The 21,103-nt window shown below is 39.2% G+C and overlaps 2 protein-coding genes across 7 annotated transcripts in view; one reads left to right on the top strand and one right to left on the bottom strand.

Annotated features, from left to right (window-relative positions):
* The window catches only part of DCTD (dCMP deaminase), a 500,232-nt gene that overhangs the window by 195,282 nt on the left and 283,847 nt on the right, over positions 1-21,103 (top strand). The gene's annotated exons all lie outside the window — the stretch shown is intronic.
* WWC2 (WW and C2 domain containing 2) overlaps positions 1-21,103 on the bottom strand; it is a 218,253-nt gene that overhangs the window by 117,268 nt on the left and 79,882 nt on the right. For all 6 annotated transcript variants that reach the window (XM_078002451.1, XM_078002452.1, XM_028848907.2 and 3 more), the window contains one exon: positions 5,394-5,503. Coding sequence is in view for 4 of the 6 variants with exons in the window: in XM_028848907.2 (XP_028704740.2) it covers positions 5,394-5,503 (110 nt within the window). In the remaining 2 variants the exon portion in view is untranslated. The remainder of the gene's footprint in view (positions 1-5,393; positions 5,504-21,103) is intronic.

The raw sequence follows: 21,103 nt of genomic DNA, 5'->3' as shown, positions 1-21,103 counted from the left end.
TCATGCTTCCCCACATTCTCCTAGCATGCTGGTGGTCCTTTCCTTATTTCACTGTATGCTCTCATTTCTTTACCAATACTCCAAGAAGGACTAGCCTGTGATGTCTTGAATGTCCAGTGAATGAATATGAAACTCATTTTGTAAGCAATAATGTGCCACAGAAGGGTTTTATGCAAGTGCACAAAAGGATCCTTTTTTTTTTTTAAAGCGATGAGGTCTTGCATGTTACCAGGACTGCTCTTGAACTCTTAGGCTCCAGTGATCTTCCCACCTCACCCTCCTGAGTAGCTGGGACTACAAGCAAGAGCCACCATGCTCAGCTTCAAAGAATCTTCACTATATTCTACGAAAATCATCTGACAGAAATGTGAGGTTCTATTATCAATTGATATGATGGAGAAAAAAATTTTTTGATGAAAATTATACATTAAATGAAAAAGTTTATAAAACAGTATATATAATATAATCCCATTTGAGAGGTAAAATACATTTAAAGCTGTGTATGAGGCAGGGGCATTCCTTGTGGTCAGATTTAAGGCCAGTCTGGGCAACACAGAGAGATGCCATCTCTACCCCCCAAAAATAAAACAAAAATAAATTTTAAAAAACTGTGTATATGTGCATGCATGTATCAAGTCTGGAAGGATACACATCAAAAGATTTAGAATACTTAGTTAACTCTGGGTTGTATGAACATAATTTTTCTTCTTTTCATTTATCTATATTTTTACTTTTCTCCTATACACCATTACTTTTCGTTTGTTTGTTTGTTTGTTTTTGAGACAGGGTCTCACTCTGTCAACCAGGCTGGAGTGCAGTGGTGTGATCATAGCGCATTGCAGCCTTGAACTCCTAGGCTCCAGCAATCTGCCCACCTCAGCCTCCCAAGCAGGTGCGAGCACAGGTGTAAACTGCCTCCCAAGTAGGTGCGACCACAGGTGTAAACTGCCTCCCAAGTAGGTGGGACTACAGGTGCAAACTGCAAAACATGTTGAAAGGATCTATTCCCAAAACTGAACAAATCCTTTTATATGAAGTTCCAGAACAGACAAAATTAAGCTATGGTGATAGAAATCAGAACAATGTCTGCAGCAGTAGGGAGGGCTGACTGGAAAGGGGCAGGACAGAACTTACTAGAGTGACTTAAGAAGTTTGTACCTTGATGCGGGGGCAAGTTACAAAGGATTATACATACGTCAAAGTCCACCCAAAATACATGCTCAAAATCTGTGCATTTTTGTGTATGTAAATGAAACCTCAATTACTAAAAGAAAGAAAAAATAGCTTATAGTACAACTCAGACTCTACCAAAAAGTGATTTACTTCTGGTTGTATTAATAATATCAAAACCTTACAAACCATACCTCCTCATTTCCCTTCCAGTTAGTTACAAACATCCCTCGTTGATATCTATACCCCCACTCCACACATACCCACCAAAAGGTGAATGTGATCATAAAACACTTACGGCCTAAAATAACTTTTACTGTCAAGGTCAAATCTTCTACTTCTAAATATTCAATAGTGTTTGTTAGAAACGTGTTAAACAGCCAAACATTCCTTATTTAATTTTTTCTTTAAATAATGAGAAAATTATGCTGAAACTATACAATGTCAGAACACAACATATGTGTGGAACAGCTGTTTGAGAAGATAATACCGTTTGCTTCCTAAACTACTTCACAGGAATGTCTTGAAGATTAATGAGACAATGGACCAGATTGTTTTCAGTGGGTGAACTGTTTGCTGTTGGTAATTTGGGTACATCAGACCGCTAGAATACCATTACCATTAAAGCAAAATAGCAGACTTAAAATTTTATATTCTAATAGTGAAGTTTTAAAATATTCAAAATGGTGTTTTTCGACACATAATTTATACTTGAAATGTACTTTAATTCCTTTAAATAAGAACAGAAAGCTTTTGATTGCTGAGTTAAGCAATAAAGCTTTTCTTTTTAACCTTTTAAGTGTTTATCATTATACTAGTTGCCCAGCGATGAAAACAAAAGATACAGTCACTTTTGTTCCTCACAATTTAGTGAGGAAAACATACAAAAAATAGTATAAATGCAATATGACAACCCTTTTAAAAAAATTCCTATGCACTTGGTCCTCCAGAAGTATCTGGATGGGGCATTTGACCAGAATGGGACGGAGACCTGTGAGGCGGAGGGGTGGGTATCAGAGAAGGCCTATGGGAAGCAGTGGCACCTGAGCAGACCGCCCCTAGAAGGATGTGGCCTTCAGTCAAAAGGAGGGCCTAGGGGCTGTGCAGAGAGTGCTCAGGCTCGACTCCACAGATGCAAAGAAAGGTGGCCAGCCCAGGAGACACAGGGTACTCCTAGAGGTCTCCAGTGCCAGGCAGGGCAGGAGATGAAAAAGGAGAGGCCGAAGCAAGCAGACTGGGAAGAGCCTTCTAGCAAGGAAAGAACATATGCATCTGGACTCAGAAAGACTTAGACAGATGTGGCGGCCAGCAGCCTGAAGGAAGTAACTGAAGTCATCACCCAAGGAGGTCTGCAGCATGCACACAGCAGAAGACTGTTGCAGAAATCCTGACAGCAGGCCCCAGTGAAGAAGAAACAGGCAAAAGAAAGCTGGGCAGGTGCGGTCAGATATGTGAACAGTATGTCACAAAATCCAAAGAGTAGAGAGCAGGAGGGAATAACTCACAGTGACAAGTCACAGAGACGAGACTACAGTCTTGTTTGAATTTGACAGTTTGTGGGGTATATTAGACCCTTCTTGCTTTGTTATAAAGGAATACCCGAGACTGAGGCATTTATAAAGAAAAAAAAGAAAAAAAAAGAAAAGAAAAGAAAAGAGGTTTAATTGCCTCATGGTTCTGCAGGATGTACAAGCACAGCCCCAGCATCTGCTGGGCTCCTGGGGAGGCCTCAGGGAGCTTTTACTCATGGCGGAAGGCAAAGCGGGAGCTGGTACATTATGTGGTGAGAGAGGAAGCAAGAGAGCAAGTGGAAGAGGCTTCACACCTGAAACAGCCAGATCTTGTGAGAACTCATTACAGCAAAGACAGCACCAAGGGGATGGCGCTAAACCATCATGAGAAATCCACTCCCATGATCCAATCACCTCTGGTCAGGCCCTATCTCCAGCACTGGAGATTACATTTCAACATGGGATTTAGATGGGACGAATATCCAAACTACATCATGGGGTCTCAGGTGCCCTCAGCAAGAACAGGTTCAACGAGATGATGGAGAACAACGGAGGAAGTGGAGTTCTTGCAGACTACAGCTTTCAGCAAGTCTGGCTGTGAAGGGAAGAGGAGGCAACCACAGATGGCGATGGATTCTGGTTGAAGGACGGTTTTGAGAGGGTGAGGAGAGGGAGTTTAATGCCATCTGTTTGTATTTCTTTTGCAGTTTTGGTTTCGTTTTGAGAGTTTCCAGTGTTTATATATTAAGACAAAAGAATCATTTATTAATAGAAATGGTAGGAGAACATTTTAAAATCAGGAAATAACTAATAAAGACACCAAACAGGAGAGAAGGATGGAATAGGAAAGTTATTAAGAGGTATCTGTAGGGGTGGAGGTGTCCAGAGGAACGTCTCTTTCACTGAGAAAGAGGAGGAAGCCCTGAAGGTGGGTTTAGGTATCAAAGAGTTTGTAGGTGTTGAGAAGGAGGCTGAGAGGATTCCTTTTCTCATTATGGTACCAAGAGAGCTTATTTTTGTTGACCTAGGATGGCGAGGTTGGTTTCTGGTTTCTCAAATACTACTTTAAGGAAAGAAAGCTACACAATTATTCATCTAAAATAAGCATAAAAGTGAGAGTTAAATAGTTAATACATTTCAGATATTTCACTGTCTTGTTTATTTGCAATGACATAAGGGTGACACACAGTGCTTAAAATGAACTTAATTTTACCAAAATTAGTTCATTTCACCCTTACAGATGACAGTTGGTTATCAGTGACTGATACACAATAAACCTGGTATATACTAATACAGTATATCAATAAACATTTATTAGAAAACAGAAAATTAAAAGCTAACTTAAAAACACAATCACTAATTCTACATAGAACTTTTAGAAACTTTCAGGGAGAGAGAAAGAGTATCTCTACAAAAAAGTCACACTTCTTCTGGTCATATAAAAGAGGTTGAGGCAACAACTTGTAGAAACTATTATTTGTATTTGTGTTGAACTAATAATGTACAGTATACATGAAAGCTGCTTCCCAAACTGTGTATGACAGGTGTTCTACTGAAACAGATCACTAACCGTATGTGCTCACCAGACTTCAGAGTGCTTATGCTCCTTCCCGCCCTCCACCTCACCCGCCTGGAAGATGGTGCCTCGCAGCTAACAATACAGGCTTTTTTGGCCCCTTGAGAAATATATCATCTACCTACACAAGGGCAGCTGCAAGCCATCACTAATGAGTGAGTATCAAATGAAACACTTTGCTACAGTGATACTGTTCCTAAAGATACTACAGAGTACTGCATATACAAATTTTAAATATAAGAATAGAACTCAAAGAAAGAAGACAATGAGGAATAAATTCATTATGTATTCCCCAAAATCTATAAAAATAAAATAATTATTTTTAAGTGAATAAGCAAAATGAATGAGTATTGTATGCTACCATCTGAATAAATTTTTAAAGGAGTAGATAGAGAGCTAGATATTCATATAAACACGCACACAAACATATACTAATATATAAAAATATTTCAAAGTATGTGTTTTTGAAAGTCATTCACGGTCACGGTATCCTCTGCGCTAGACTTACCATGTCAGAGATGTGAGAGATTTAAAAGCTGTTAAAATGAGAGGTTTTTCCCTTCCAATGACACAGAAATCAGGAAACAGAAAAAAGGAAGAGGTTCAGGACCTTTCGCAGCTATGCTATGTCTTCCAGAGCCACTGATGAGGGCCAACCCCTCCCCAGTCTCAGCCTACAAACCACACTGTGCCAAGGCCCAAGTCTTTCTGTGGCAAAAAGCACACGGAAAGGAGGAGCCCTGTCAGAAGGTGCAGTGGCCATGGAAAGAGGAGCCCAGTGGCTCTGATCCCCACAGGCTCCCAGACCTGTGCTGGAGGAGAATCCTCGCTCCCCAGCAGGTAGGCAGGCAGGCAGGCAGGCAGGCGGGCAGGCGGGCAGGCGGGCAGGCGGGCGGGCGGGCGGGCACGCAGGCAGGCAGGCAGGCAGGCACACCCTTTCTCCCTCTCCGTCCCCATAAGGACAACTCTATGTACATGCCCCAAATACCAAGAAAGGCATTTCAGTTAAATGTTAGTCACTAAGAAAATGGGGTTTTGGAAATTCACTTTGTAACATGTTTATCCTTTTGTGCGCCTGTAGGTTTTGGGGGATTACTTTTCTGATATATTTGCTTTTATCAAAAAGGAAAACTTACTGTTGATGTGATCGATGTAGTAGACACCAATCTGAGGGTCAAACCCTGCTTCCCATCCCCACGGCAGCTCATCCCCAACACAATCAGCAAATGACAAGGGCTTCGTTAACCTACAACAAACCAGAATAGACACACCAGTGATTCTTTCCGTCAAACCGCATATGTCAAAATTCAGCACCCTAACCACAAGTGTCTAGGTTGCATTTAAAATCTTGAAGAAAAAAAAAACAAAACAAAACAAGGATAAAATACAGATGTGTATATCCAAAAAAGTAGGACAAGTCACAGTAACCTTTTGAAAGTTCACTGCTTAATATTTGGAGATAAATCTAGTATTTGGAGATAAATCTATACAATAAATAAATGAAGACATCCTAAATCAGGGAGAACGCCAAGCTGAGAGTGAGGAAGCCTGGGATCTAGCTCTAGCTCTGCAGTGAAACAGATACCCCATTAAAAAGAAAAATGTATCCCAGGATTCAAATACTGGTATCATGAAAATACTATCAGTAGTTTTGAGACAAGATCCGCATCAGGTTACATCAATTTCAGACTGGATGTTCATATATAAATTAACTAAACACTCAACTGTGAAGTCTACTATAAGTTCTCCTTGAGAGGAAGGACAATTTTTTTTTTAAGTATCTTGTACATAACAGTCACTCAACAAAATTTTGAACCAAACCAAATACATAAAGTATTCATTCATACATCAATGTGATCTCACCTTTTGAAATTGCTTTATACTCTCTCAAGACCACTTTTTCTTTAAGACACTTTCTCTGTAGGAGTTTTTCTCTTTAAAACGAATGAAGAAACTACAGTTTCCTAAGCAGAGTACAGGTTTCAGACTTAATTACAATACATTTTTTTTTCTCACTCTCTTGCATTTTGCTTTTGAGATTTTCCCTGGCTACTGGAGCAGCCATGGGCAGGTTAACACCACAGATGCCTTGCTGGAGGGTGGCCACCATCAGTCAACACATTTTCTAATTTAACTCACTGGCACCACTAGCATGGTTCTTACATACAAAATCTCCTGGAATCCCTTTTATCCATGCTAACGACTATCAAAGATCTCACGTTCAACTGAAATATAGGTCATTTTCAGAATTATATCATTCATCAGAATAACAAAGTACATCATCCACCCTTCAGAATGCTGAAGAATGATATACAAGGAGGAAAATTCTTTTTTTCCAGGCCTATTCTGCAATAGTCATCCAAGGACACAAAACAGCAATAGAAAGGAAGGATTTATTTTCCTCTCAACCTTCCTATAGCATGAAATCTCTCCTCCTAGAGATAGCTCCAAAGAAGACACTGGCCTTCCAAATCAGCTCAGCAGACAGAAGCAATAATGAGGGTAACCCGTTCTACCACTGACTCACTGTGAGACCACTTACTGGGCACCTCTTCCTACCTCAGTTTCCTTCTCTTTTAAGTGATGATTACACCCTCACATACTCTCCCTGCAATTTAACTAGCTCCTAAAATTAAACTCAGGATAAAAAGGAATTAACTTGGAAGAGCATCCGGGACGTTATAAGTAGTCAAAGTGTCAGATTATTAACACAAGCACATGTGAACTCTCTCATTTATCCCTCAGAGGAATCAAGTCAGGCAGCACAGCATAGAACTGTGGTTCTCAGAATATAGTTCTCAGAACCAGCAGCATCAACATCTGGGACCTTGTTACAAACACAAATTCTAGTTGGGCACCATGGTTCACACTTGTAATTCCAACACTATGGGAGGCTGAGGCAGGAGGATGGGTGAGACCAGGAGTTCAAGACCAGCCTAGGCAACACAGTGAGACCCTGTCTCTACAAAAAATAAAAAATTAGCCAGGAATGGTGGCTCATGCTTGTAATCTCCACACTCTAGGAAGCCAAGGTGGAGCATCACTTCAGCCCAGGAGTTCAAGGCTGCAGTGAGCCGTGATCACACCACTGAATTCCAGCTTGGGCAACAGAGCAAGACCTTGTCTCTAAAAAAAACTAAAATGATTTTTAAAAAATAATAGAAATACAAATTCTTGAGCCCTATTGTAGAATCAGAAACTCTAGGTCCCAGCAATGTATGCTTTCCAGGTACTTCTGCTCCACACTAAAGTGTGGGAACCACGGGCTTAGAAGTCAAGAGCTTGAAATTTGGCATCAAAGAGATCTGGGCTCAAATCTTTATTCTGCCACTTACTCACTATACAAACTAGAGAAAGTCATTAGCCTTAAAAGCCCTAGTTTCCTAACGTAATTTTTTAAGGGAATAGGAGGAAAGATTAAGTTTAGATGAGAACTAAACAGTATAACACCCAAGAAATGGTAAGCTTCAATATATGTTAGATGAGTAAAATGAATCTCAAACATGTTAAGCAATATGCCCAAATGTGGCAACTTGCCATATTCACTTTGTAAACATGGAGTATATTTGAACTCAATCTGAGTTCAAATGCAAAACAATTTATTCTTAGAATTGTGCTCAAATTCTGTCTTATATCAAAACTGTCCCAGAAAACTGATTTTTCTTTTGACAAAGAGTGAGATACCATATCAAAAATCCCTATACCCTATATACCTCCTTGTCTACATACATGGTCTCTTTGACGACCTCAATAAAGCAACTAGATAGAGCTCCTGTGCCAGGTCACCCTCTGTATCATTGTTTGATGATTCTCTTTCACTAACTCCACTATCAATGCTTTCTAAAAGGCACATGCATCCTAAAGAAATGAAGAAGGAGGAAACATGAGAATGGTAAGTTTAAGTGACAAAAGAGAAATATTAGACCAGCATTGCCCAGGCACCAATTCGATGTGCTTAAGCATGAGTACGGCAGGAATATACTTATTACTTTAAGAATAAGAAGTTATAAAAGCTTGAGAGCATGTGCTATGATTACAAGTTAATAGTAACTTGATTACATTTGGAAATAATCCAGTTTGTTCCACTAACTGGTTAGCAGATAAGCATTTAATTGTCACTGTTCTGAGACTACAATTACATCTGTAGGTATACATGTAATCGTGAACTCTGAAAAATTCAGAAGATTCCATTCCTAAAATTTTGAATATAAAAATCTCTTTGCAGAGTTCCCTCAAATATCAATTTAATACTTTATTTTCTATATATGGATAAACATATATATTTTCTCTGCACTCTATCAATAAGTAAAAGCATTACATAGATATTTGCAAATATTAAAATTTTAGGATTGAATTCTTATGCAAATTATAAAATATAAATAGACAACATTATCAGGTTCCAAACAAATTAAGAACCCAATTACGGTGCTATCCTGATAAAAAGAAAATACTACTATGATGTACTAAGAAGTTTAACACAAAGCAAAAAGAACTAACAGATGTATTCCAAAATTACAAACAATATAAATTAAAACAAATACAGTGAACTGAAATGTTAATTAACTTTTAAATTTCTTCTTCTTGTTGTACACAAGGAATTTCTTACACATTCAAGCTTTCTTTAAGTAAGTAAAAATGGATGGAGTTTGTTTTTGGTTGATTCCCTGCAAAGGAGCAACAACAAGCAACAACAACAAAATCCTGAAATTAACTAGAGTCTTTATGCTGAATTCCAGAGATTACTGTTTGCTTAAAAAGGTCTTCCTTTGCACTGTGCAAAGGAATTTCATATTATGAAGAAAACGGTAATTTACTGCAGCACTTTGCCAATGTTTATATGCAAAATTTAACTCTGCATGGTATTTCCTCTCCTTGCTGGCATTATATCATTCTTTCAAACTCATTTAATATTTATTGTCAACTCAAATATGTGTCCTATGACATGAGATGCCATACAGTGATGTATCTGTTTACTTCAAAATTACATGATGGTGAATACCGTGTGAGTACAAGCACAACTCCAAAAAAAACTGAGTTTGTACTAATTGCACTAAATGAATAAGCACTTGAAAAAAACATTTCAGGTTACTAAAACTCTTGCCACCATTCAGAGCATCCCATATGTATAGTTTAGCACAAACATTAAAGGTCTTAACAGTTATTTTTACTTTGTAGCATCTGTTCTCATTGTTTAGCTAACACAAAGCAGAGCTCATACTGTCAACTGCTTATGATTACTACAGAATCTGCTCACAGGAACATTACTGAATTGCTCTAAGAGAACAGAGAGGAAGTAAGATGTGTTTCACAACTTGAATTTTAAAGCAAGGATAAAGCACTAGAAATCTTTCCACAGTCCTAAAAGAATCTTCATTTATAAATGATGTCAATTAGTTCCCTCAAAATAACTTTTTTGTTCTTTTTTTTTTTTTGAGACTGAGTCTCGCTCTGTCAATCAGGCCGGAGTGCAGTAGCGTGATCTCTGGCTCATGGCAACCTCCATCTCCCTGGTTCAAGCAATTCCCCTACCTCAGCCTCTCCAGTAGCTGGGATTACAGGTGCCCGCCACCATGCCTGGCTAATTTTTTTGTATTTTTAGTGGAGACAGGGTTTCACCATGTTGGCCTGACTGGTCTCAAACTCCTGACCTCAGGCAATCTACCTCCCTCAGCCTCCCAAAGTGCTGGGATTACAGGCGTGAGCCACCGCGCCTGGCCAACAACTTCTATCTATCACTAGATAGGGAAACTAGCAACACAAACAGACAAAGGAGAATAGTAGAAAATGGTGGATAGAGGCAACAAGAAAAAAAAATAGCTTTTAGGAAAAATTATACAAACCACTTCGGAAGATAATGAGATTAGTTCCCTGTGTGTGAGGAAAGTAGCTTAAATTATTAGAAAGAAGTCATATTAGAAGGCCAGGCGCGGTGGCTCACGCCTGTAATCCCAGCACTTTGGGAGGCCAAGGTGGGCGGATCACCTGAGGTCGGGAGTTCGAGACCAGCCTGGCCAACTTGGTGAAACCGCGTCTCTACTAAAAATACAAAAATTAGCCAGGCGTGGTGGCACATGCCTGTAATCCCAACTACTCAGGAGGCTGAGGCAGAAGAATCGCTTGAACCCAGGAGGTGGAGGTTGCAGTGAGCCAAAATCGGGCTATTGCACTCCAGCCTGGGGACAAGAGCGAGACTTCATCTCAAAAACAAAAACAAAAAAAGAAAGAAGTCATATTACATAGAATTTCTAGAAAATAAACAGATATTAGAACAGGTCACAATGGGCCAGGTGCAGTGGCTAATACCTGTAATCCCAGCATTTTGGGATGCCAAGACAGGCAGTTCACTTGAGGTCAGGAGTCCAAGACCAGCCTGGTCAACATGGTGAAAAACCATCGCTACTAAAATTACAAAAATTAACCAGGCATGGTGGTGGGCATCTGTAATCCCAGCTACTCGGGAGGCTGAGGCAGGGTAACCACTTGAACCCGGGAGGTGGAGGTTGCAGTGAGCCAAGATTACACCACTGCACTCCAGCCTGGGTGACAGAGCGAGACTGTCTCAAAAACAAAATAAAAGAACAAGTCACAATGGGGAGAATCACCTCTTCCTAAAATCACTTTACCTAAAGACAAAAAAATAGACTGGGCAACATCTGGAGGCTCCAGTCTAGCCTCACTCCCCTATTCTTCCTGCCATGAGCCCTTTTAGGCATCTGGCGACTTATATTATTGTTTATTAGAACACTTACCCAATATTTTGAAGATCATTTTGTGACCTATTAATTTTTTCAGAAAGGAAAGAAATTTTATTAGTTGTCTATTATGTTCCAAGATTTATGCAAGGTTGTTTCATATGTTATCTCATTTAGCCCTAACAACAATTCTTCAAAATGGGTATTTCTAGTCTCATTTTTTAAATATATATATATATATATATTTATTTATTTATTTTTTGAGACAGAGTTTCACTCTTGTTGCCCAGGCTGCAGTGCAATGGCACGATCTTGGCTCACTGCAACCTCTGCCTCCCAGGTTCAAGTGATTCTCCTGCCTCAGTCTCCCGGGTAGCTAAGATTCTGGGTATACACTACCACGCCCAGCTAATTTTTTTGTATTTTTAGTAGAGACGGGGTTTCTCCATGTTGGTCAGGCTGGTCTCAAACTCCCAACCTCAGGTGATTCGCCCACCTTGGCCTCCCAAAGTGCTGGGATTACAGGTGTGAGCTACCGCACCGGGCCTATTATTATTACTATTATTTTGAGACAGAGTCTTGTTCTGTCACCCAGGCTAGAGTGCAGTGGCACAATCTCGGCTCACTGCAACCTCTGCCTCCCAGGTTTAAGCAATTCTCCTGCTCAGCCTCCTGAATAGCTGGGACTACAGGCACACACCACCATGCCCAGCTAATTTTTGTATTTTTAGCAGAGACAGGGTTTCACCATGTTGGCCAGGCTGGTCTCAAACTCCTGACCTCAGGTAATCCACCTGCCTTGGCCTCCCAAAGTGCTGAGTGACGTGAACCACTGTGCCCAGCCCCTATTCCCATTTTTTACAGACTTAATTCTGTATGTGACACATCCAGAATTTTGTGTTTTATGTGAAACATAAAATATGTGTCACAGAGTCCTGCGTTTTAGATCCTGTCTGTGTGCAGTGGGGGGATATAACAAGGAAAGGACTTGGTCCTTGCCCTGGGGAGCCAAGGTAAGGACAGCCAAGCAGATAACTAATTTGTCACACTAGGACTTGGCCAGGAAGGCCCTTAGCCTGGTGCAACGGGTTAGGAAGGAGACTGTTGCTCCAAGATTTAACTGATTCACCCAGTGCTACAGAGCTGGCAGGAAACATAACAAGGTAGCCTAAACAGGATCATTTCTTCAGATTAGTTCACATCATGTCTGCACCTGCTTGGGTCCTCAGACATTCTCCCCTCTATTGGTCCTAGGTCTGGTCATCCTGTAGCTGGCATGCATCGCCTGGTACCAAGGAGAACTAGTTTGATTCCTCCTCCACATGACAGACTTTCAAATATCTGAACACAACTGTGTTGTCTTCCAGGTCTGCTTCCCCAGACCCACACACCCCACTCCTCTCTACATGTTTCACATCCCCTCTCCAGGCTAGCCTGCCAGGCTCCTGCCCTTACCCCAGCCACTCCTCTCCACTCTGCAATCTCACTCCATCTCTTATTATCTGATATTTATCTCTTCTCATATGGTTAATTTTTTCTCCTTCAGTCTATAAATATATTCAATCCCCCCTACCCTAAAAAACTTTTCCTCAAACTTTCTGACTCTTCTTTTGACATTCACTTACTAACCACTCCTAACCATCCCCTCATCCTAACCGAGAGGCTGTAAACAGGAGGACTTTAGGAGGCCCTATCATAGAATTTCCCTTCTGCCACCTAACACTTAATCCTACAGTTACTTCATGAATACACTCTTGAAAGACAGTATTTGTGGGTGATTTGCCTTTGAAAAAGCACATGGCTCAGGCTGTTGGGTTTTGGGATCCAGATATGGTATTTGCAAAAGCTTCAATGCTTTCAATATTCTATGTTAAAGAAAAGGTCAAATTTTACATATAGCAATTATACTAACAATATAAAACACTTACTGAATGCTTATCATGTACCACACATGCTCTAATATACATAAATGTGTGAGTTAAATCCTCATAAAACTCTGCAAAGTAGATATACTTTTTCCATTTGAATAGCCTGTGCAGAGAAAAAAAATAAACACTCCTCTTCAAACAAGCATGTGTTTGGGTCACACACACGTCTCCCTCCAGTCAACATTTGTACTATAGGGCAGTGGTGGTTGCAAGCTCTGCTGCATAGGCCTTCACACTAAAAACCTTCACAATGTTGGCTCTGAATAAGTAAAAAATAAAGTCTAGTCACAAATAAAAGGAAACATAGCTCATGAAAAGCAGGACCAAAAAATTGAAAAATTACAAGTAACAGGAAAAATATACATCATGGGTATGTGCCTCTTAAATTACTTCAGTATTTGGCCAAAGATCAAAAGTCACTTTTGAAAAATACTTTCCTCTTTTTCACATGATTTGTAAACTGAATTGCAATTTCTAGGTAGAACTGTATGCTTTATGCTTTCTTAAATAGGAGGTTATAACATGATTCCAAGTTAATTGTTCACATTGTCTGACTACTTAAGCTAAAAAAAGTTGGTGCTAATGAGACCAACGTTGTGGATTACACCTCCCACAAGAGCTGTTTATCACAGAATCAACCTGAGAATGTTGGTTTACAGTAGCGGTTCTGAAACCTATTCGTGCATCGGATCTGACTCAACTGAAAGGCGTATGAAAACACAGACTGTTGGGGTCGCCCTCAAAGTTTCCGACTCAGTAGATTTGGGAAGGACCTGAGGATTTACATCTCTAAGTTCTGAGGTAATACTGATCGGTAAACTTCAGGGACCAGAAGTTCACCCTGAGTGCTATTGTTTGAAAGGCATAAATCAGGTTGGATCCCTAATCCAACCAGGTGACAGAAAAATGGAAAACAAGCTCAAGTTAAAAACAAACCTGGAGGCTTTACAAGTATCTCTGTTATGAAAACGACGAAATATTTAAACAGAATTAATGGCTTAACAGCCATCCTATTCGGAATAGTAGGACACTTCATTTAATTTTCAGTAAACATTTCCTTTCTTCAAAGGATACTTAACTAATTTGAAAATAACTTCAAGAGCGAGGCTTTCTTTTTCCTTCATTTTCTCACTTACATACAAATAGTAACAGTACTCAACATCATTAGTTATTACGGAAATGCAGATCAAAACCACAGTGAAGCACCAGTTCACACCCACTATGATGGCTATCATCAAAAAAACACAGACACAAGACATGAGTATTGACAAGGATGTGGAGAAATGGGAACCCTGTACATTGTGGGTGGGAACATAAAATGGTGCAGCCTCTGTAGAAAATGGTTTAGCAATTCCTCAAAAAGTTAAAATGGAATTACCATATGATCCCACACTACGACTTCTAGGTCTACTTCTAAAGGAAGTGAAAACAGGTACTCGAATAAATACGTGTGTGCATGATAACAGCAGCATTATTCATAACAGCCAAAAGGTGGAAAGAGCCCAAATTCCCATCGACAGGTGAATGGATAAACAATTGTGGTATATACACGAAATGGAATATTATTCAGTCACAAAAAGGACTGAAGTACTTACATACGCTACAATATGGATGAACCTCCAAAACATTACGCTAAGTGAAAGAAGCCAGGAACAAAACATCACATATTGTATGATTCCACTATATGAAATAGTTCACAAATGCATACAAACAGAAAGTAGGTTAGTGGTTGACAGGTGACAAGGAAAGGGGCAAATAGAAACTGTTTAGTGGGTACCTTGGAGGAATGATGAAAATGTTCTGAAACTACATATAGGGGTTGGTTGCACAACATTGTGAATGTAGTTAATGCCATTGAATTCATCATTTTAAATGGTTAATTTACATTAGGTGAATTTCACTTCAGTAAGTTGATTTTCAAAAGGAGTAGCAAGTATGTAATAATGCCAAGACTTTAAGTGAATATTTTCACAAAAGATAGTAAAACACATGGGAAAATGTTAAACATCACTAATAATAAAAACAAATGCCAACTACAATAAAACAATGAGGCTAAAATTTAAGCCTATTAAAATATCAAGTTTATGTTTTTTTTTTTTTTTGAGACAGGGTCTCACTGACACCGAGGCTGGAGTGCAGTGGGGTGATCATGGCTCAGCTCACTACAGCCTCAACCTCCCAGGCTGAAGCCATTCTAACACCTCAGCCTCCCAAGGAGCTGGAACTACAGGTACACACCAACATGCTTGGCTAAATTTCTTTTTTCTCCTTTGTAGATATGAGGTCTGATGCCCAGGATGGTCTCAAACTCCTGAGCTCAAGTGATCTGCCCTCGTTGGCCTCCCAAAGTGTGGAGATTATAGGTATGAGTCACGGCTTCCGGCTGTTTTGCTTTGTCTTAGTGATGAAACTCACTCTGGTGAGGATGTGGGGCATCAGCTACTTTCATTCATTGCTGGTGACTTTGTAACTCGATACAGTCCTTTTAAGAAACAATTTGGCAGTGTTAAAAAACCATTAAAATGTTGATTCCGGGTGGCGGAAGGGAGACCGTTAGGGAAAACAGCTAATGCCTGCTGTGCTTAATACCTAGGTGATGAGATGACAGGTGCAGCAAGCCACCACGGCACACACTTACCCATGTGACAAACCTGGACATTACCGCACATGTACCCCAGAACTTGGAATAAAAATATTTAAATTTTTAAAAATGTTAATTCCATTTAACCTAGAAATACTATTCTTGATTGTGTTGCAAGAATCTTGTCCCACATCCACAGGGATCAGCTGCCACCTAAGGCACCTACTCTACACTAGACTAGTGTAGCCTAGTCTAGGCTACACTCAGACTCAGTCTCTAGCCTAAACTCTGAGCTTCTCAAAGGCAGGGAGCCTGCCTTCTTCTCGCTCTCTAGCACGATGCCTAATGCTTATCTCATACACAGTCGACACATGGTAAATGTTGACTGAATGGAAGAAGAGTAGGAAGGCAGGCAGAAAGAAAACGTCCACTGTATCATGAAAGGATTGTAATTTATTCTTTCAAAAATGTTCTATTTACACAGAAGTGATAGTATGTGCACTTATTCAAATAACAATATGAAGGCTGGTATTAAGGTGTTAGTTGATACATATGTTTCCTGACAACAGAACAAGACACAAGAAAATCTTTCAACGCTGCATCAAAATATTTGGTCTTGTGATTTATTTTTGTTATCATTACATTATGTATCACAATGAATATCTCAAGAGAAAACAGACTTAAGTGACAAAGACATAACAGAATTTATCTCACGTGTTTCAATAATTCAGCAAGTTTTTAAAGTATTTTTATGCCATGGAAGAAAACAAAGTGGTCAAACAAACACTTTAACCTGAATCTCTTTTTCTCTCCTAAGTGCCAAGTAATGTTTGCTTGTCAGATTATCCGGTTTTGAAAAATAGTCTGAAATTTTAAGTGGCTATGCCAGCAAAGAAGGTAGGAGTGTTTGAGAGAGGCAGAGAACTTAAAAAGGATTATCGTCCAAACAAATAACAGAAATCCACCAAGGCTGCCTCAATTCCCTACCTGTAGTTCAACACACAGCCAGTACATTTCATGGTGGACAATAATTGCTCGTGGACGAAGACTAGAAGAGGTTTGAGTATTCAGTCTGGAGAATGAGCTCCAGTCAGGACAACAAAGAAATGACACATGGCACACACCTTTCTGAAGGGTCACAACTTCCCTTTCGAAGAGGTTAAATGATTAAAATATACCTATACTACTTTTATCAAAACTTAAGAAACTGAGAGGACTTTAAAAATCTCTATAACCTCTCTACATAGGAGTAATCCCAGTTAACAATATGATGTGTTTCACTCTAGGCTATGTTTTTAAATAAATATATACACATGTAGATATAATACTATGTATAAAATATACATCATATTTTGTTATCAAACTAAACTCTACATATACTATAATTTTCAATGTTGACTTAAAAATACACATTTTATACGTTATTAGATTCTCATTGCGAAGAATACAGAAAATAACAAAACAAACTGTTATTAAAGTCCTTGCTTCACTTTCCTGCAGAGTGACATCTATTCCAATACTTTGGTATTTTTTCAGTCCATGTATAAACTTACGTACAGTTGACTTATGAACAATGCAGGAGTTAGAGATGCCAACTCCTTGCACAGTTGAAAATTCTCATATAACTTTTGACTCCCCCTAAACTTAATTACTAATTACCTACTGTTGACCAGAAGCCTCACCAATACAGAAATAGTCAAGTAACATATTTTGTACACTGTATTATATACTGTATCCTTACAATAAATTAAGCTGCAGAAAAGAAAAAGTCATTAAGAAAACCATAAAGAAAAAGAAATACATTTACAGTACTATATTTATTGATGTTTTAAGTTTAGGTTATCTGTTTATACACCATGAATCGTCCATCTGAAATGCTGGAAACCTAAGCTGCAGTCCTCAATCTACCGTAGATATCAAGCAATTCAGTGTTTTCTTGTAAGGTCATTACTTTTTTCCACTTCTTGGGAGCACTTCCAGCTTCACAAGTGGCACTTTGTATGGGTCCCATGGTGTACTCGTTTGCGGGACTGCACTAAATACAATGAAAATACTTGAGAACCGTGAGAAATCACTTTTTACTGTGATATGCAATTTACCAGAGAGAGGAACTGCTCACACAGAGATGATTAGCATCACAGGGCACTTTAAGCAGATGCTCCCAACATTTGAGCTCACCACAACAACAGAAGGTGGCTATGCAATCATTACAGTAGTATTGTATATACTATAGTTAATTATATGCAGTTATGATTTAACACTGCCTCTTCACATTTGTTTACATTTCTCTCAACTGCAAATGACATCATGTACAGTGTGTAATGTGTGCATAAGGTCTGATAAATTTTAATGTCTTATAATGGTATGTATATTTTATGGCAGTACACAATAAAACAGTCTAGTATCTACATATATTTTATGCATTCGTGCCATAGGTTTTTCTTAATATTTTTCAACATTTGTAGACTATGTAGTTCATGTAAGTCTTTTCAAGTTGTGGGAAATCTCCCTGTCCCAGCCCCCGGCAGCCACTCATCTACTTCCTGTCCCTACAGATTTGCCCTTTCTGGAATTGCATATAACATCATACAATTTGTGGTTTCCTGTGTCTAGCTTCTATCATTTGGCAAAATGTTTTCAAGATATGCAATGTTATTATATAGCATGCATTAAGAATTCATTCTTTTTATTGCTGAATGGTATTCCACTGCACAGATACCACATTTTGTTTATCCATTTACCAGTTTACAGATAGATATATGGATTGTTTCCACTTCTAGCTACTATGAATGATGTTGCTCTAAATGTTTGCATCCCAGTCTAGCTTTTGAGAGGCAAAATAAATAAATAAATAGACTTCAAGCTTGGTGGGACTGGCCAGGTTTCAGAACATAGTTGGCATGAGTTACAGGCACAGTATTCTACAAGTATTAAACATCTAAGAAGAAAGAAATGTCAGCTAGTACCAACAACATCTTGTTACATTTCCTCATGAGTACAAGGAAATCATGAGAGAAGATGGCAAAGCGTAGAAGTACTAATTCACAGTTCAGAGGCAGGACATCTGCGTTGCAGATGCCTGTGACACCAACTACTAAAAAATCTACCAAAAGAAGCCCAGGAGAGGTCAAGAAGAAGCCAGTAGGCCTGATATACAGGTAGCAAAAATATCTTTTATACGTGCAGTTCCCGCCACCTGGAACATCTTCTCTCCCTCCACTTTTCCACCGTCCTGCCCCTTTTACAGTTTTACACTTAAACAATTGTCTTCTTCTAAGATTCAATGTCCTTAAAAATTAATTCAAACATCATCTTCTTGGGGAAGACATCACGTTCCCAAAGCTGTCACTATTTAGTGACACTGTTAAGCTTTGGAAGTATTTTCCTATTCAAATAGTTCACACTGATTACATTTGTTAGTTGACTTCTCTGTTCAGTTCACTGGGTTCCTAGTGGTTTTTTCATCTCTGCATGCCAAGCACATACATGGTACATAGCGGTCAATGTTTGTTAGAGAAAACCGTGAGTGAGTGATTTCCAGACAGACATTCCCTTAGAGGTCCAGATTTATCAGAGAGCATCTCCTTGATCATTCTACAGCAATGTCTCTAATGGCCATATCAAACAACTCATAAAAAACAACTCTTAACTTCCCCCTCACGACCACTTCCCCAGTCCCATTCCTCCCCCAAATTACCTCAGTTTGGAAAATGGTACCATCATCAACCCAGATGCTCACATCACGACCCGGGAGGAGGTCATCCTTGATGCCTCCCTCTCCATCAACATCCTGCAGGTTCACCCTCCAGAACACAGACTCATTTACAACATTTTTCTCCACTGCCACCTCTCTAATCCAACCTATTAGCTTCTCTTGCCCGGATTAACTTCCTAACTAGTTATTACATTTCCACTCTCATCCCTCTATAACCCGTTCTCCACACAGCAGCTGGTGGTCTTTTGAAAATAGTTTTTAAAATCTTACTTTTGCTGAAGTTACTTATCAGCTTAAGGAGATTTTGGGCTGAGACGATGGGGTTTTCTAAATATACAATCATGTCATCTGCAAACAGGGACAATTTGACTTCCTCTTTTCCTAATTGAATACCCTTTATTTCCTTCTCTTGCCTGATTGCCCTGGCCAGAACTTCCAACACTATGTTGAATAGGAGTGGTGAGAGAGGGCATCCCTGTCTTGTGTCAGTTTTCAAGGGGAATGCTTCCAGTTTTTGCCCATTCAGTATGATATTGGCTGTGGGCTTGTCATAAATAACTCTTACTATTTTGAGATACGTTCCATCAATACCGAATTTATTGAGAGTTTTTAGCATGAAGGGCTGTTGAATTTTGCCAAAGGCCTTTTCTGCATCTATTGAGATAATCATGTGGTTTTTCTCTTTTGTTCTGTTTATATGCTAGATTACATTTATTGATTTTTGTATGTTGAACCAGACTTGCATCCCAGGGATGAAGCCCACTTGATCATGGTGGATAAGCTTTTTGATGTGCTGCTGGATTTGGTTTGCCAGTATTTTATTGAGGATTTTTGCATCGATGTTCATCAGGGATATTGGTCTAAAATTCTCTTTTTGTTGTGTCTCTGCCAGGCTTTGATATCAGGATGATGTTCGCCTCATAAAATGAGTTAGGGAGGATTCAAAATCAATGTGCAAAAATCACAAGCATTCTTATACACCAATAAGAGAAAAACAGAGAGCCAAATAATGAATAAACTCCCATTCACAATTGCTTCAAAGAGAATAAAATACCTAGGAATCCAACTTACAAGGGATGTGAAGGACCTTTTCAAGGAGAACTACAAACCATAGCTCAATGAAATAAAAGAGGACACAAACAAATGGAAGAACATTCCATGCTCATGGATAGGAAGAATCAATATCGTGAAAATGGCCATACTACTCAAGGTAATTTATAGATTCAATGACATCCCCATTAAGCTACCAATGAGTTTCTTCACAGAATTGGAAAAAACTACTTTAAAGTTCATATGGAACCAAAAAAGAGCCTGCATTGCCAAGACAATCCTAAGCCAAAAGAACAAAGCTGGAGGCACCACGCTACCTGACTTCAAAGTATACTACAAGGCAACAGTGACCAAAAGAGCATGGTACTGGTACCAAAACAGAGATATAGACCAATGGAACAGAACAGAGCCCTCAGATATAATAACACACATCCACAACCCTCTGATCTTTGACAAACCTGACAAAAACAAGAAATGAGGAAAGGATTTCCTATTTAACATATGGTGCTGGGAAAAATGGCTAGCCATAAGTAGAAAGCTGAAGCTGGATCCCTTCCTTACACCTTATACAAAAATTAATTCAAGATGGATTAGACACTTAAATGTTAGACCTAAAACCATAAAAACCCTAGAAGAAACCCTAGGCAATACCATTCAGGACATAGGCATGGGCAAGGACTTCATGTCTAAAACACCAAAAGCAATGGCAACAAAAGCCAAAATTGACAAATGGGATCTAATTAAACTAAAGAGCTTCTGCATAGCAAAAGAAACTACCATCAGAGTGAACAGGCAACTTACAGAATGGGAGAAAATTTTTGCGGTCTACTCATCTGACAAAGGGCTAATATCCAGAACCTACAAAGAACTCAAACAAATT

Source organism: Macaca mulatta, chromosome 5 (genome assembly GCF_049350105.2).
Source record: "Macaca mulatta isolate MMU2019108-1 chromosome 5, T2T-MMU8v2.0, whole genome shotgun sequence".
Taxonomy (NCBI): Eukaryota; Metazoa; Chordata; class Mammalia; order Primates; family Cercopithecidae; genus Macaca; species Macaca mulatta.
Note: the sequence above shows the minus strand (reverse complement) of the source record. Positions and strands in the feature narration are given on the sequence as shown.